The following is a 15,680-nucleotide window of genomic DNA, read 5'->3' on the forward strand; positions in this document are numbered from 1 at the left end:
AAAAAAAAATTATTATTTTTTCCAATCACTCGATTGGAAAGAAAGCTCAAGAAAAAAATATTCAACTATAAAAATAAATAAACCGAAACTTTTAAAAAAATTTAGACATGACACGTGGCAACCGTACACTAACCCAGCACAGATGGCCATGTGGGCCCCGGTTGCCACCCAGATAGCAGAAGCTTTCGATTTAGGATGGGCCCACGCAAATCATTCTGTCTCCGTGGTACAATCTCTACAGCATGGTGTACAACTCAAACTTCCGTTAGATAACGGCGGGATTTGACGGCGTCAGCCTGCCTTTATAAATACCCAAACACAATCTCACGCTTCGTTCTCCCTCCTTGTCTCAATTCTCCTTCTTTGTTTCCATTTGCGCACCAAAAAACAAAATATTTTTTCCACACAAAATATTCGCCGTATATATATTCTATTTATGCAGGAAATTAATATTCCCGCTTCTCGAGCCCCCTCCGCCGTTGGTAAAGCTCTGAATCGGCGCCGGCGAATGTCGCCGGGGAATATTTTTAGCCGTTGAAGATTCTCGCTCGTAGCTGCATGAAGTACGCTAGCTACTGGAGAATATAATCGTCAGATTCGATTCGGTTTGATTATTCGCAGGCTGTTATTTGATTTAATCCAAAGGTAATTAATTAAGACTCTGAAAAGTGTATATATAAATGAGATATATATCAGAAAAGTTCTTCAAAATTATTGTTTTAATTTGCTTCTGTGTTTGATTAAGGTGATTTTAAAGAGTTGACTGGCTCTGTGAATTAGAAGGTATGTATGTTCAAAATCTGGTGGAAATCTTGTGGCTAATTACTTTGAAAATTAATTTTTTGGGGAAAAAAATGAATTAATTTCATTGTCGGAAAGAGTTTGGAATGGGAGCTTTCGAAACGGGACAAAATCTGCAACCTATTACAACATTTGCAGCATTCATTTATTGAGTCATGTCATCTGATTTCGCAGTTGCTTTTCGACCATCTGGTCCCTTTTGTATTTAATGGTTTTATTTATATTTAAAATACTATTATTGGCTTGGAATTATGCAAGGAAAAAGGGGCAGAGGAATGATTGTGCTTCAAAAAACAAAAGTTAAATTAAAGAGGGGGAGGGGATAATTGAGTGTGTATGATCGATAAAAATAAAAAGAAATTGTCAGAAAATTGGACACAAAATCCATTTTTAATGATTCTTTGTGTGCATTAAAGGAGGGAACATCAGACGCCACTTTGTAACTTTGTGTTCAATTATTGGCCCTTTGTGTTTAACTTACAACTACTATTAAATTCTCTTCCTTATAATAGTTTATTGTTGTTGTTATTATTACTTTCAATGATCTTGAACCATTTATGTATATTTTTTTGGTTTGAGATTAGCTGAATTTTGGACATGTTTTTTTTTTTTTTCTATAAAAATCTTGGAATGATGACGTCTCATCAAAGCACTTGCCCTTCATCGTACAATTTAAACTTATTAGAAAATATAGAATTATATCGTGTTGACATCCCAAAACAACCAAGAATTCGAAAAAATTCGAGCTTTTATTTAATTTTTGTGATATTATAAGTATAATATAAATAATGGAAAAATATTCAAAATTTGATGAAGTAATCCACTTGGTTTTATTAGGTGGAAAAAGAAGAAAAGTGAAAATGCTGACATGTATCACTTGTTCAAAGCAAAGAGATGATGATGAAGAGGATGCCCCGCGTGGGAGTACTCCCTCTACTAAAGACGCTGTCAAAAGTCTCACGACACAGGTTCTTCACTTCTACTTCTCTCAACACGAGAGAAACACTTTCAATGTATTTTTATCGGAAACCCAATGCCTCAGATATGAACATGCGCGCGGGCACACACATAGATAGATATATATAACAAAAACTTAGGCATTCATTTCACAATCTATTCCATTTAATGGTGAGAAGAGAGAGAGGGGGCAAATCATGGATCAAGATCCAAACAAGAAGATTTTGGTGCCACAATCCCGTTAATGTGTACGAGTGTACTAGCACTGGTTGCTTTGTTTTTTTATGTAAGAAATAGGGTCATGTGTTTACTTCTTTTGTCACGACTCCGATCTTTGGGGTCCATTTTAAGTAACTTTTTTTGGGCCCAAGCAAAAAATTTGAATCTTGAATGTACGTACTGTGTGCTGGTACGGGTTTCTGGGTTTTACCTAGCTAGTAGGCCTTTGGAAATTCAAGAAATGTGAGTGATTCCGAATTCCGATGGATGAGGGGATGCAAATGCTATTTGAAACTTTGATACACCTTCGTACCTGACTTGTTAGTTTGTAAATGCATGGATTCAAAACATTCCCAAACCCAGACCCAAAAGGATACCAAACTTTTCTTATTTGGTAGTACTCGACGGATCACTTTGTAAAGTTGTCAAAATAGGTTGTTCTAATCGGGTCGATCTGTCCTTCCCGTCAAATAGCCAAGTTGGGTTGATAATTTTTAACCCGTCCGCATAGTGGGTCATCCCGCCCTGCCAAATGGTAGGTTGTGGCAGATTGCGAGTGAACTCGTTACGCCCGGTCTAATATAACTAAAAATGGGATAGACATAACTTGTCGGGTTGGTCCGCTCCGCCAAAGATGGGTTGCCGATCAACTGCAACGCCGCCTGTTTTGACAGCTCTATCGATTTGCGACAAATAACAACCAAAGAATTACCATGTTTGCATACCTTAAAGTTACAAAATCAGAGTGTGTTTGCAAAAGAATTACAATTTTTTACTTGAATCAGTTTTAGAGAATAAAAAAACACTAACTTTTAAATTTCAATTAAATTAAAGAGAAGATAACCCAAAATCTAAATTTAAGAAACACATAGAACTGTTTTTTTTTTTTAATACATAAATAAAAATATATAAATCTACATAATTTTTTTAAAAAAAGACAAGGATAGATGATAATCCTGCCTGGCTCCCTATACTGGTTGAAGATGACTTTTCCAGGCACAGCAAATGGCTTAAAGAAACATGTGGGGGTGTGTGTGACACAATTCTAGTGCCAAAGAAAATGACTTTAATTGAAGGGGACATTGTCACGCCACTCCTCGGATCATGTGTCCAAAAATCTTGATTGGACCCATACATTTTTTTGGCCCTACGCCAAAAAAATTTCACTTTTGCAGCTTTCCATGCATTATTTGATTTGATCATCCTTTGATACGAGGAATTCTAACTTGTAATAATACGATGGATTTAAAAAAAAAATTTTAGTGCTTCTCACTTTATTGAATTGACCAGACTTCGTGTCTAACGAAGCACATGAGTTGAGCCAGGGTTCAAGATCTTGGCTTTACCTTTATCTCTTTTCTTATTATGGGTAAACAAGACCATATATTTTCTAAATCTTGGATTCATTTGGCTTAAAGGGTTCCCTTTTTGCTAGAACTAGAATGTATTCATTCATACGATGATGATTTAAAATTTTTAAGAACATTGCATTAAATAAAATCTTGAGTCAGTTGTTTAAAATCATCAAAACACTGTCGGTGGTATAACATAACAGTGTCATCTTGTACTTCAAATCTGGAAAGTTATTAGCTTTGGTACTAATCTTTGATCTTGAATCAACTACTGACAAGAAAATGTGAATAAATAATTTATATATATATATATATATTTATAAATATATTATATTTGTTGGGATCTTCAGAAAAGACAGTGCCTGAATATATTTGGAAAAGACTCATCCTTGGCGTGGCCCACATTGAATTCCTGCCCTCCAATACGTTAAAATTCTCTCAACTCTTGGAGTGAAGAAAATTTTTTATTTATTTATTTTTTGAGAATTTTATTTATTTTTTGACCAATTCAAGAAACAGTTTTTGTAGACTTGGCTACTTAGGAGTACTGGCGCAATCTTAAAAATAGATTTGGCGTAGCTATTTAGCCCTGTAATGAAAGTGTCAGTGTTTTGTGCTGAAAAGCTGTGTGTTGTTGGGATTAGCTATTTCTTGTTTAAGTTAAGCTGAACATAAGCTGATTTTTGGGCATATAGAATGTCCAATCTGATGAAGCAAAAGCCATTATTATCCGAAAAAAAAAAGACAAAGAAGAAGCCATTACTCATTTAATTCTAAGCTTCTGAGAAGAAACTTTTTGATCAAGAACCATGTTGAGCAACGAATTCGAAACTAATAAAAAATTTCACCTCAACTAGAAATATTTATATAGCAGACCAAAATGGCCTACTAAAGCTAAGGAAATGTTGTAATGATCAGATCAAGGATATGGCATTAAAAGTCTCGGGATCATCTTCCAAAGGTAAGCCAGGCCAAACAGATGATCATTTCAAGAGAGGCCAAAGATCCTATCCCGATTTCGATACAATTTCCGAGGGGGTTCCATATTCATATGCCCAACCTGGAAGCTCAAGTTCCACTCCAGCTTGGGATTTTGCAAAATCAGGACATCGAGCTAAGCGACCCGATTCAACATTCACGGTATTTGGCGGCGACAGGGCCGGTGGTGGACTAGAATCTTTCTCGGCTCATGACGGAGAAATGGCTCTCGAAAATGATAATGAACCGAAAGAATGGATGGCACAGGTGGAACCTGGTGTTCAAATCACTTTTGTGTCACTCCCTCGAGGTGGGAATGATCTTAAACGGATCCGTTTCAAGTACGTACTCTGTTTAAAAGATTGTATGATCATGTCAAGTTTTGGAAACAACATATATAGTTAACAACTTAACATATACTTTTTTATATTAGATATGTCACTAGTGAGGTAACATTCCAAACTGATTGCCACTTTATACCTTAAAACTGGACAACATAGCCAAATGGGATGTTGATTTTAGTTTTGTTTAATGAAATTTGATTTCATGACTCCGTAATGATACAAAATCGCGCCTGCTTAACATGTATTAGCCGGGAGATGTTTAACAAATGGCAAGCTCAGAGATGGTGGGGCGAAAACTACGACAGGATAATGGAGTTATACAATGTCCAGAAATTCAATCAGCAAGGTCTCAGCACTCCAGGGAGATCTGAGGATGGAGTAAACTCACTTCACCTTTTCTTGGATTTCGCTCTATACTCTATCATGATATTGTAAAGTAATGTTTCGAAGTCTTCGCTTGTTGTTGTTGCAGAGAGACTCGACGTATTCCAGGCTCGGAATGGCCTTAGAAAGCCCTCGAATGACTCCATCCTTGAACAAAGAGTGGACTCCTAGGTACAATCTCCCAGGCAGCAGCCAATATTACAACCCCGGATCGAGTGCTTACCCGAGTAGTGGCATGAAAAATGAGATGTCCATGGAAGCGTCAAGAATGACAACTTCTTCGAGAGATGAGGCTTCAGTTTCTATTAGCAATGCAAGTGACATTGAATCTGAGTGGATTGAAGAAGATGAGCCTGGCGTTTATATTACTATTAGACAACTTGTTGATGGAACTAGAGAACTTCGACGTGTCAGATTCAGGTAAACAAGTCTCGAACCTCATGAAACATGAAAGTTGTAGGTTGAAAATGTCTGAATTTTGAGTGGTTTTGTTGTAGCCGCGAAAAATTTGGAGAGGTGCACGCGAAACTTTGGTGGGATAGTAACCGCGACAGGATACAAGCTCAATATCTTTGCTAGCTAAGTCGGAGGCAAATTTAACAGCGGAACAGACACTATCTTAACTTTAGAAGATTCAACTTACAAATGTTGTTTTATTTAAAAAGGCTTTAGGCGGAATTTTCATTGTAACTAGTTGCTTCTTTTCAGGTGTTTTTATCTATCTTTGCCGGTTTTTTTTTTCAAGATTTTGTTGAGGCAGTGCCCATTTTTCTGTCTTTTTTCTTTCTGGTTTAATTGGTGCCAATGACAGAAGGCAGGCATTAGATTTCATGATGTTTTACAATCTTTTTGGAGGGAGCAAATTCACTAATTCAGTGATCACTAGCCATGATATTTTACAATAGTTAAGCTTTTGAAGTCGAGAATATCTGTAACTTTTTATAGACACACAGGATCCAACGGTGGATGCTAGATCTCTTTGTCCCACAAATACCTCACTATGAAGATGCATAATAACACTAAGAACAATTTTATTAACATTTGTTAAAAATGCGTCGCGATTTTTTAGTAATCAAATACAAATACATGATTTCATGTATTTTAAAATTTTGAGAAAATTATATTTTTGGTTTTCTATGTTCACAATTTATAATTTTCGTCATCTGCGTTATCAAATTTCAATTTCAGTTCACTACCTTTGTTTCATAATAATTTTATCTTTGTTTCTTGAACAATTTTAGTCTCATACATGATTTCTTGTATTTTAAAATTTTGAGAAAATTATATTTTTGGTTTTCTATGTTCACAATTTATAATTTTCGTCATCTGCGTTATCAAATTTCAATTTCAGTCCACTACCTTTGTTTCATAATAATTTTATCTTTGTTTCTTGAACAATTTTAGTCTCTAACATAACAGTGAGGTAACATAAAATATGACAATAATGTATATTCACACCACCTAGAGAAAGACTGAATTATAATAAAAATAAAAAACGAAAGATTTATGATTAAAACTGAAATTTGTTAAATAAAATCCAAAATCAAAAAAAATTAGGCCAAAAATACAATTTCCCTAAAATTCTGTTAAATTGAATTTAAAATTTTAATTTACAATTTTGCCCCTCAATTTATAACAATGTTATGTTCATGAGTAACCTTTTGTCCTTTTCCATAAACACCACTATATTAGTTTCAATAATAATAACGATAATAACCATCACTATTTTATTAATAGTACACGACTAACATATTTACCTATTCGTATGATTTTGGATCAAATTCGTTAAATCATATTCAGATTAAAATGCTTCGACTTGGGTAAAATATAAAACAGAGAATTGACCAAAACAAACCCAAATTGCACAAGTAGGAGTCAAATGTAAGATTCTAAGAAACGCCCAAACTTTTTACTACCAACCGAACAATTCCACGAAATTTGTATCAAAAGATTCAAAACATAATATCAAACCCTCAACCTAACAGAAGAAAAATTATAACGCGAGAACCGAATCAACTTTAAAGGGAACACATGGTTCTAGGTCAGAAACACACGATAGCATCAACACGAATGGGCAAACAGAGTGATAGCATCACAGTTTTATTCAACCTGCCACTTTCCTATTATAAGGTCGTCTAGGAAGTTCTTGAGTTCGTCCGAGCAACAACTCTGATGTCCCGTGCCAACCTCCAGCCTTCATAGGTGGTGGAGGAACAGATGGTTTCACAAGTGATCTACCAGAGCCCACACTCATGTTTGCCAACTTCTCAGTCGTATCAGAAATTGCACGAGTCTTTCCCCCGTTACCAGCTGCATTTACACAAATAGAAAGAATCCCGGCCGAAGTTAAATGGATATTCTTATGCAAGATAATTTTTTCACTAGCAAAGATAAGAATCTCAATAAAAAAAATCCAGCTTCGATTAGCACACAGTGTCTACATCGTCCAAATGTATAATATGATTATTACCAGATTACGCGGCTCCTATATGGAAAATATTAAGTTAACCGACTCTGATGAAGCATTACATAACAAAGAAAAGCCTCTATGTAGTGGCCAAAAATGTCAAAATAAAATAATGTCAAGAAGAAATCATGCACGGCTCAAAAGGTCCACCTAAAACCATCTCCCGAAAGAAGTAAATGATTTTACTACTTACATGGGCCATTCATGCCAGGCGGCCGATACCTTGGCTGTTGCTTCACATGGTTCTTCAGATTCTTGTCATTTTTAACCATATCCTGTATCACAGAAAGGATAAACTTGAGAAATTTTATTAACCAAAAAATATGTAGACTCAAACAAATCTAAAACACGATGTTACCACTCATCCAATTAACCCAAGCGTAACATCATGCCAACTTACCTGAGTGTTCATATCCAACTTCCTTTGCACACCTGAGGTAAAGAAATAGAAGAGGTTACTGACGCATTCAAATAGATCATGCCACCAAAAATACACAAGCATACATACAATAAATAATTATTTTTATCAGTGTAAAACCCCATAAGATAGTGTTTGCAACATTAATCACTTATTTTTTGAGGTTGCAAACACTATCTAATCTAAGAAAGATGAAAGGCGAATCGATACAAAGGATACTTCCCCCACCCTGCCTCAACAGCATCATGTCTAGCTTTCCACAAAACAGTAATCATGATCCAACGCAGGCAATGTTCTAAAAATTAGTAGGCGATAACGGCCGGTTGTTTGTACTAGCAAAGGCTAGGGATAAGACAGTGAAATCTCTCACAACTCAATGAACGGCAATTTAGGCCTGCCCTAACCATCTCTCTTTTTATTTAATCTCTTTTTCAATCTCAATAAAATATATTGTTTAAAATTTATCTTGATCTATATGATGCTTCATCATCTGTCTTTCTCACTTACGTTTTACATAAGAGCACAAACCTGCATGGGGGACAACTCTTAATTCAAACCAACAACAATTACAATTTTATTAAAAACATAATACCTGCACCCAAAGATGCCTGGGATTTGGCAGTGTAAAAACTGTTGCTGGGCTTTGGGCTTGATAAACTAGCTGCATGTCTTCTCCCACATTTTTGCTCCAAAACTCCTCTTGTTCCCACTGCAACAACTCGGATCTTAACCCAATTCCCTTAATACTTATCAAAGATAGAAGAGAGTATAGCAATCAAAAACTAACCAGAAGGAGGTGTTCTTGCAACAGCAGCTTTAGCACGCAATGATGGTGGAACATAAAAGCAACTCTGAACATTGTAAAAACAATTCTTATCATCTGAGAACACTTAACCATATCATTTGTGCAATAAATCATATCTTATTCGCCAATTTAAATTTAAATTTAAAAAGGAAAGAAAGTTAAAAAATTATTAGAGTTTGATACCTGGAAGAAGGGATGTTGAAGAGCCTCCAAGGCGGTTGGCCTCTTGCAAGGATCCCATGAACAAAGTGACTACAGTTGGCAACAACAGGAGACATAATTCAAAAACTTGGCCGCAGAAGAAATAATTCATTCCGAGTAAAAACAGGATTCACAGAAAAATTAAATTCGGGTATGTAAAGTTCACGAAAATATCCAGGAGGGAGGGGTGGTCGGAGGAAATGAAGATGACATAATTTCTTACTGTGATAAGACTAATAACATCCTCGCCAACACCGGGTATCAACGCAGAGAGATGGACCCCAGAGACCTGCCATGTAATTTATATTAGCGTACAGAAGTCATCTTCGGGACTAATCACCAAGCTATTGTCCCATCAGATAAAATAGTAAAACATGAAATGAAAAATGTTTGGACATAAATATTCTGGTAGAAAGTTTTATTATATACAAATAGAACAGAAAACAAATCAAATGCTCACAAGCCCAATTTCTCTAGCAGCAACTTTGTTTATTTGCCAAATAAATGAGGTGATAAGGTAAGGCTTGACTTATTTTCTTGATATTTTTAATTTTATCCTATGGTAAAAATTAGATTTAAAAATAAAAAAATAATGACTGAAATATTTTGAACCAATGTAGACAGAAAATAACGTCCTTGATAGAGAGAACAAATCAATGCTCCTGGCACTACATTTATATGCATCTGGAGAAAAATGAAACACTCACTTGTGGGAACTGGTAACTGATGGCATTAGCAAGTTCAATCCCCTCAGGCCATTCATTATTGGTCGGGCTGCCTATCACAGAGCATATTTTGTAAATTTCATCTGCCTCACTGCACCCAAAAATAAGAGAACATTAAAGCAGGTCAGAACTGTCATATGAGAAACAGGTAACATGCTTGGAAGAGATGATGGAAACATCTAGAAAATTATACAAGTCAGTGGTGATGGCAACTACTTGGAAGCTGTAAAAAGAAAGGAACAAATATATCATTGAAGGGAGTAAGGAACACAATAAAACATTCTCAACGGTAAGAGAGAAAATCCAGTTTACACTAAATATCGTTCAGTCCATTACTAATTGAGGGCCAACCTATTTTAGCTGAAGGAATTAATTATGTTAATTAAATAGTGGCAACACTACATAATTGTGTTGTAATCTATCTAATCTCAAAATATTGATAGGAGGATATCCCGTTCTCCGGTTGTGCTTTTATTTTTAGGGTTAATCGCATATACCTCTCCTGAGGTTAATCATAATCATATAATATATAATTACAAAAAAACTCAACAAACTTTGAGAATTACATAGACCTCCCTCAGGTTAATATTATATCAAGCTTACATTTACACCCGTTAAATTTAAAAATTACTTATATCTCCCCAGAATTTTTAAATACTATACAATTACCAACTTTTGCTCATTAATATTAATATTAAATTAAAGAGTATGAAAATTTTAAAAATCATTTAAGAAAAAAAGTACAAAAAATGAATATAAAAATAAAATTAAACCAAAATGGAAATTTAAATTTTGGTTTTAAACATTAAAACTTAAAATGCTAATAGTTTGCGCGACCTATTCTAAAACTAAATCGGTAAAACCAAACCAAGCAATATTATAGTTTATGCCATATATTTAAGTGAAAAGTTAAACAAAAGAAGTCGAAATAAAAGCTAACAACCAAAAAAAAAAATCAAATCAAATTATAAATATATTTTGGTCTGGTTTTATCGATTTTAGTTTTAAATACCGTAAACTATAATATTTTGAATTTTAACATCTAAAACAAAAAAAATTACATTTTGGTTTAATTTTATTTTTATATAACATTAATACACAAAAGGCGGTAATTGTAAGGTATTTAAAAAAATTGTAAGGAGGAATAAGTAATTTTTAAAGTTAAAAAGTGCAAACGTTAACTTGATATAAATCTGAGGATGCATATGTAATTTTCAAAGTTAGTCGGATCTTTTTGTAATTACGATAATCCTAAGGGGAGGTGTGTAATTAACCCTTATGTATGGGCTGACATCAAATTTCACAATCTGTGTTCTTTTCCACTTTAAAATAGGTACGAGTATAAAAGTACTTGGCAAGACAAGGTGATGAAAAAGCTGGTAACACAAGCAATTTGTACCTAGAGGTCCTAGACTACGAGACTCAGTAAAAGTGACATATGAGAGCTAGACTGCACTTGCCACATTCCACCCATCTAATCAAATTCTAGAAAAGAATAAATAAGAAGGCCTCTAAAGAAGGATCACCTTGAGCCTGGAAATAAAGGACGGAGTGTGCATAATTCAGCCATTATAGCACCCATTGCCCACATGTCTGAAACATAGAATATAAAATCTTAATATCTCATGGCAAAACTTTATAGGAATACTTTTATCATATACACTCACCAACTGGAGGACCATAAGTTGGCGACTGCAGCAGAACTTCAGGAGCTCGGTACCTGCATATTACAAGTTACAGCTACCTACACGAATACTAGAATAGATTATAGAAATAAACAGGAAAGAAGAGAAATAGACACCCACCATCGTGTCGAGACATATTCAGTGAATGGAGGTCGAGAATTGATCTCACGAGCAAGACCAAAATCAGCAATTTTGATGACATCCTTAGATACTAGCAAGTTCTCTGATATGAACATTAATCAACAACAGCAAATAAAAATACTAGGAAAAGCCACATCTACAAAAATACACAGCACGTCAATCAAGCAAATTCAGGATTGGGTATGAAAAAGTGAGCTGGTTCGCAAGCTTTTCAATCCAACTAAAAATATTATTAGATTGCCATTCAGAATTATTGCACTCTACATGAACTCAAAAATGTTCGACTGTGTGTTCAAACTCAAATTGAGGCTGAATTATTTCGTTTGACATGCTCATGAGTTTCAAAATGTTATAAACATACTCCAAATACACATGCTCAAAAGTCAAACCTGAATCCAAGTCTCTGTTTGATTAAAGCTCGATAAGTAAGCTCAACCAAATGAGTCAAGCTCAAATATAAATTTCCAAAAAGTCTAAAATAGTCCGAATCTAACTATAGGAAGGTTAAAGAATTTTGAACTCAACCTCAAACATGAAAAATTAGTAATATTTGAATCGATTCAAATCATTTGGATTCCATTTTAGACGATAAAATAGATTTTTCAAACATGCACATTCCAGTTTGCAAATGGCTTGAGGATCCACAGACAGTTTTACCTATTCTGTGTAATGCATTAAAAGAAATATTTATCGTACAACGGACCAAGTAGAGAATTGAACCACAGTTTATACTTCATGAGATATTGTAAATAAATTCATTAAAGAATTCATAATCAAACTGAAAAATTGAAAACCAAGTGAACTGAGAGTCAAAACGGTAGGTGTGGACAAAGCCCACAAGGTTGAATCGCAGGTATTATCATGATAAGATCCAATCTCCAAACTATCCAGATAAATTTGCTGGATATCATAGGCAAGTACGTTTCAGTCATGCTGCAGGTAATAGGTTAGTCCTAACCTGGTTTGAGGTCTCGATGAAAGTATCCTCGTTGGTGCATGTACGCAAGACCTTGAAATACTTGGAAGCACCAGTTTTTCACCTCGGTTTCTGAAAACAGCTTTCCTCTGTCTTTCATAAGCTGGTATAAATTGCATTCCTGAAAAGGTAACACGTTATGAGCATCTATATGTAATAAGAGACTGGTAAGACAGACAGAAAGATCGAATGCATACCATGTACTCAAAAACAAAGTACAAGATATCATTTTCCCTAATTACTTCCTTGAGCTTTACGATGTTTGAGTGGCTCATTTTCCTCAGTGACTGACAAAAAAGAAATCTGTCATTTATCTCATACATAAAAGGTGAGCTTAAGAAAACCAACCAAAAATGCAAAACTCTTGTCACCTTGACTTCTCTCAGGCTTATACATTCTTCCCATGAGTAATATTTCTTCTTCATTTTCTTAATTGCGACCTATCAAGTGAATTAGTTGGGTCAATTTAATTTAAAAAAATCTCATAGATTCAACATTGAGAGCAGGAATTAATTCAAATCGGAATGCGCCCAACATCAAAAGTTAAAACTAACATAAACCTACCACTTCACCAGACTGCTTGCTTAACGCTCGCCATACAGTTCCAAATGTACCATTACCAACTTCCTTAATGATTTTGTATCTGCAAGGGAAAATATTTACAGTAAAAACAATAATCAACGAAGTAATCATCCGTGGAAAAAAAAGATTCAGGATTACAGCACACAGCACCTTTCCATTTTGCAGTTCAACTTCTTGTGGCACCGTCAGTTGGAGAAGAGTAGACAACAAAAATTATTGAAGCTTATAAATTCACTAAATTACTTAATATAACTAGAAAGGCCTGGCTGATTCAGCAATCTCCACCATCAACTTTTTAGCTGCACTCCACTGTGTGTAGACCAAAAGGATTATGATGGACAGGCTTCATAGCCTTATTCAGGAAGTATACAATATCAAAGACTTGAAAGTGTGGATGAGCCCGGAAAGGCGGTGAATATAAGGAGCTGCATATCATCTTGATACTAGTTAAAACTAAATGCTTGTGTCAGGTCTACCCAATAAATGTAGTTATTGTCTCGAGACACAAAGGTCTACCACAGTAGCCAATGTAAAAATACTGAACTTGGTGCAAACCTTTGGCCAACAAAACCTTTCCTCATTCAACAGGTCATCTTCGAGAGAGTGAAACTCAAAGTTCTGATAGAATAATACTCGGCACAATTACAGAGCAACAAGCTAGCTAATGCTTAATCACACACAAAACTGCCTTTTCGAACCCTCGCAGTATTCGACCCTGGTATGAACAAAGAAAAAAATTAACCCCAACTACATGATCATCATCCTATACGCTCAAATGACTAGGAAATACCTCAGAAATTGGTGATCAAAGGATCTCAGATGCATGTTGTATCTGCAATGCTCTAAGAACTATAGGATTGTTCAAGAAGAATAACAAAAGAATGGGAATCAACAGCATAACTAGCATCCAGAACACACAGTGCAAGCAACCCCTCGTAGAACTGCTCTGAAGTTCCGACAGCTATTTTATTTTAGAAGAAATGCACGTTCGGTTTCCTGTGCTACTCATTTAAGAGAAGCTGTCCACTAAGTGCAATTAAAGAAGGAAATGAGAAGAAATGCTCTGAGGACAAAAACCCGCCATTCAAGAATTTCCTGGAATGACAAAACCCGGTGCTGGTAGCAATTTGACCAGAGGCTAACGTGCTCCATGTCCTAGATAATTTTAATCGGTTCAAATTAAAATCTAGTACAACCTGAAAGCATAAGGAAACGAACTAAGTTAGCTACTTGGAAACTTATAGTTATATGCAGTTAAAATAGCTTCAGTCATATAGCGGACATGGGTATAAAGTACACAGACATTATATTGGGAAATGAACGCAACAATAAAATGTGATTTTTCAATAAAATAGATCGACAAATTATGTATCTACTGCTCATTTCCAGATAATAAGATTACCACCTGCAGTAGAACATAAAGATCCTGATTCTAGAAGCCGGTTTAAACGAAATCAGAAGCTAATGATTTACATTAAAGGTAAATTAAAAAATTGAAGGAATCATTGGCTTGGAGTCCAAATAATTCTTAAACAAAACATAAGCAGTAAAGAAAAAGATCATTCAGTTGCAAGCAGCAAGCATCAACTTCTGATTTTTCTTGGGACATGTTTGGAAAGGCTACTAAGGACCGGGTGAAGAATGAAAAGGTATATTGATATGTAAGACTGAACCCATTTAGAAAGAATAGAACAGCATACAACAAATAATTGAAGCACAAGTTCAGTGTCCTTAACATAGGAACATTTTCAACTGGTTCTCTTGTATTAAATACAACCACAGATATCCTACTCTTAAATTTAAAACGAAAACCTACCCCAGATCCCAGGATATTAAATACAAAAAACTTAATAACATAAGCCAGATCTAATCAAATCACACCAAAACTAAAAGCACACATAGTACATGCATACACGCACACAAAGAGACAAACGAGAGGAAAGAATTCCCGTGAAAAACGTATAACCCAATAAGAAGACAACCAAACATCCAAACACAAACAATATCACACCAAATTCTAAAAGGGTCCCGCCAATTGCAAGCAAATCACCAATAGCTCACCCCTAAACATCAAACGGAAACCTACATCAGATCTTCCAACATCAACGCAGAACCCGCAAAAATTAAAATCAGATCACAGCCCCAGTAACGGAAATACACGAATAAAACGACATAAAATCAGAGGAATAGACACCTGTAAGGAGGACGGCATAACCTAAGGAGAATAATCCCAGAGATGCCACGCTTGATTCCACTCTCAATCTCCCCCTCCGCCGAATGATTTGGTGAATTGGCCTCGTGACCACCGCCCCTCTTTGAATGATTATGAATGGGTGATTGAGGGAATTGGTTTTTATATAGGGGAGGGTAAATTCTGAATCTTAGCTTTGCGGGCAAGAAATTGGGTGGAAACAACAGCCTACGGTATCTTCATATCGTTATTTCCTTTTACCTGCAATTCACTTCCCCCTTTGCAAGTTATTCAGATTCCTATAATAGAATTGTTTAAATAATTAATCATTCAAATATTTATTTAAATAATAAATAATATATATATATATATGTGATTATTTTTATTATTTCCAAATTAGTGATCTTTTATTATTTTTATTTATTACGATAGATATATTATTTAAATTTAAAGT

The 15,680-nt window shown here is 35.1% G+C and overlaps 2 protein-coding genes across 4 annotated transcripts; one reads left to right on the top strand and one right to left on the bottom strand.

Annotated features, from left to right (window-relative positions):
• The first annotated feature begins 367 nt into the window (after positions 1-367).
• Positions 368-5,854, top strand: LOC140874808 (protein Brevis radix-like 1). 2 transcript variants are annotated; one of them, XM_073278225.1, is made up of 7 exons: positions 368-645; positions 746-783; positions 1,639-1,769; positions 4,248-4,648; positions 4,900-5,029; positions 5,124-5,455; positions 5,533-5,854. In XM_073278225.1, exons 3-7 carry the CDS (start codon positions 1,662-1,664, stop codon positions 5,612-5,614), a joined length of 1,053 nt encoding a protein of 350 aa, XP_073134326.1. In that variant the 5' UTR covers positions 368-645; positions 746-783; positions 1,639-1,661; the 3' UTR covers positions 5,615-5,854. The 2 variants fall into 2 exon arrangements, with proteins under 2 accessions (XP_073134326.1, XP_073134328.1); XM_073278227.1 differs by lacking the exon at positions 746-783.
• Positions 5,855-6,917: 1,063 nt separating this feature from the next.
• LOC140874807 (cyclin-dependent kinase F-4-like) lies at positions 6,918-15,490 on the bottom strand. Of its 2 annotated transcripts, none has more exons than XM_073278224.1 (18): positions 15,251-15,490; positions 13,826-14,231; positions 13,186-13,750; positions 13,018-13,096; positions 12,825-12,893; positions 12,651-12,740; positions 12,436-12,574; positions 11,457-11,559; positions 11,319-11,371; positions 11,178-11,244; positions 9,634-9,742; positions 9,150-9,215; positions 8,909-8,977; positions 8,708-8,771; positions 8,513-8,629; positions 7,903-7,934; positions 7,696-7,777; positions 6,918-7,345 (listed from the first exon to the last, which is right to left on the bottom strand). In XM_073278224.1, exons 3-18 carry the CDS (start codon positions 13,191-13,193, stop codon positions 7,140-7,142), a joined length of 1,353 nt encoding a protein of 450 aa, XP_073134325.1. In that variant the 5' UTR covers positions 13,194-13,750; positions 13,826-14,231; positions 15,251-15,490; the 3' UTR covers positions 6,918-7,139. The 2 variants fall into 2 exon arrangements, with proteins under 2 accessions (XP_073134325.1, XP_073134324.1); XM_073278223.1 differs by having other exon boundaries at positions 15,230-15,490.
• Positions 15,491-15,680: the final 190 nt, after the last annotated feature.

The sequence above is a fragment of the Henckelia pumila genome, chromosome 1, assembly GCF_033568475.1.
Source record: "Henckelia pumila isolate YLH828 chromosome 1, ASM3356847v2, whole genome shotgun sequence".
NCBI lineage: Eukaryota > Viridiplantae > Streptophyta > Magnoliopsida > Lamiales > Gesneriaceae > Henckelia > Henckelia pumila.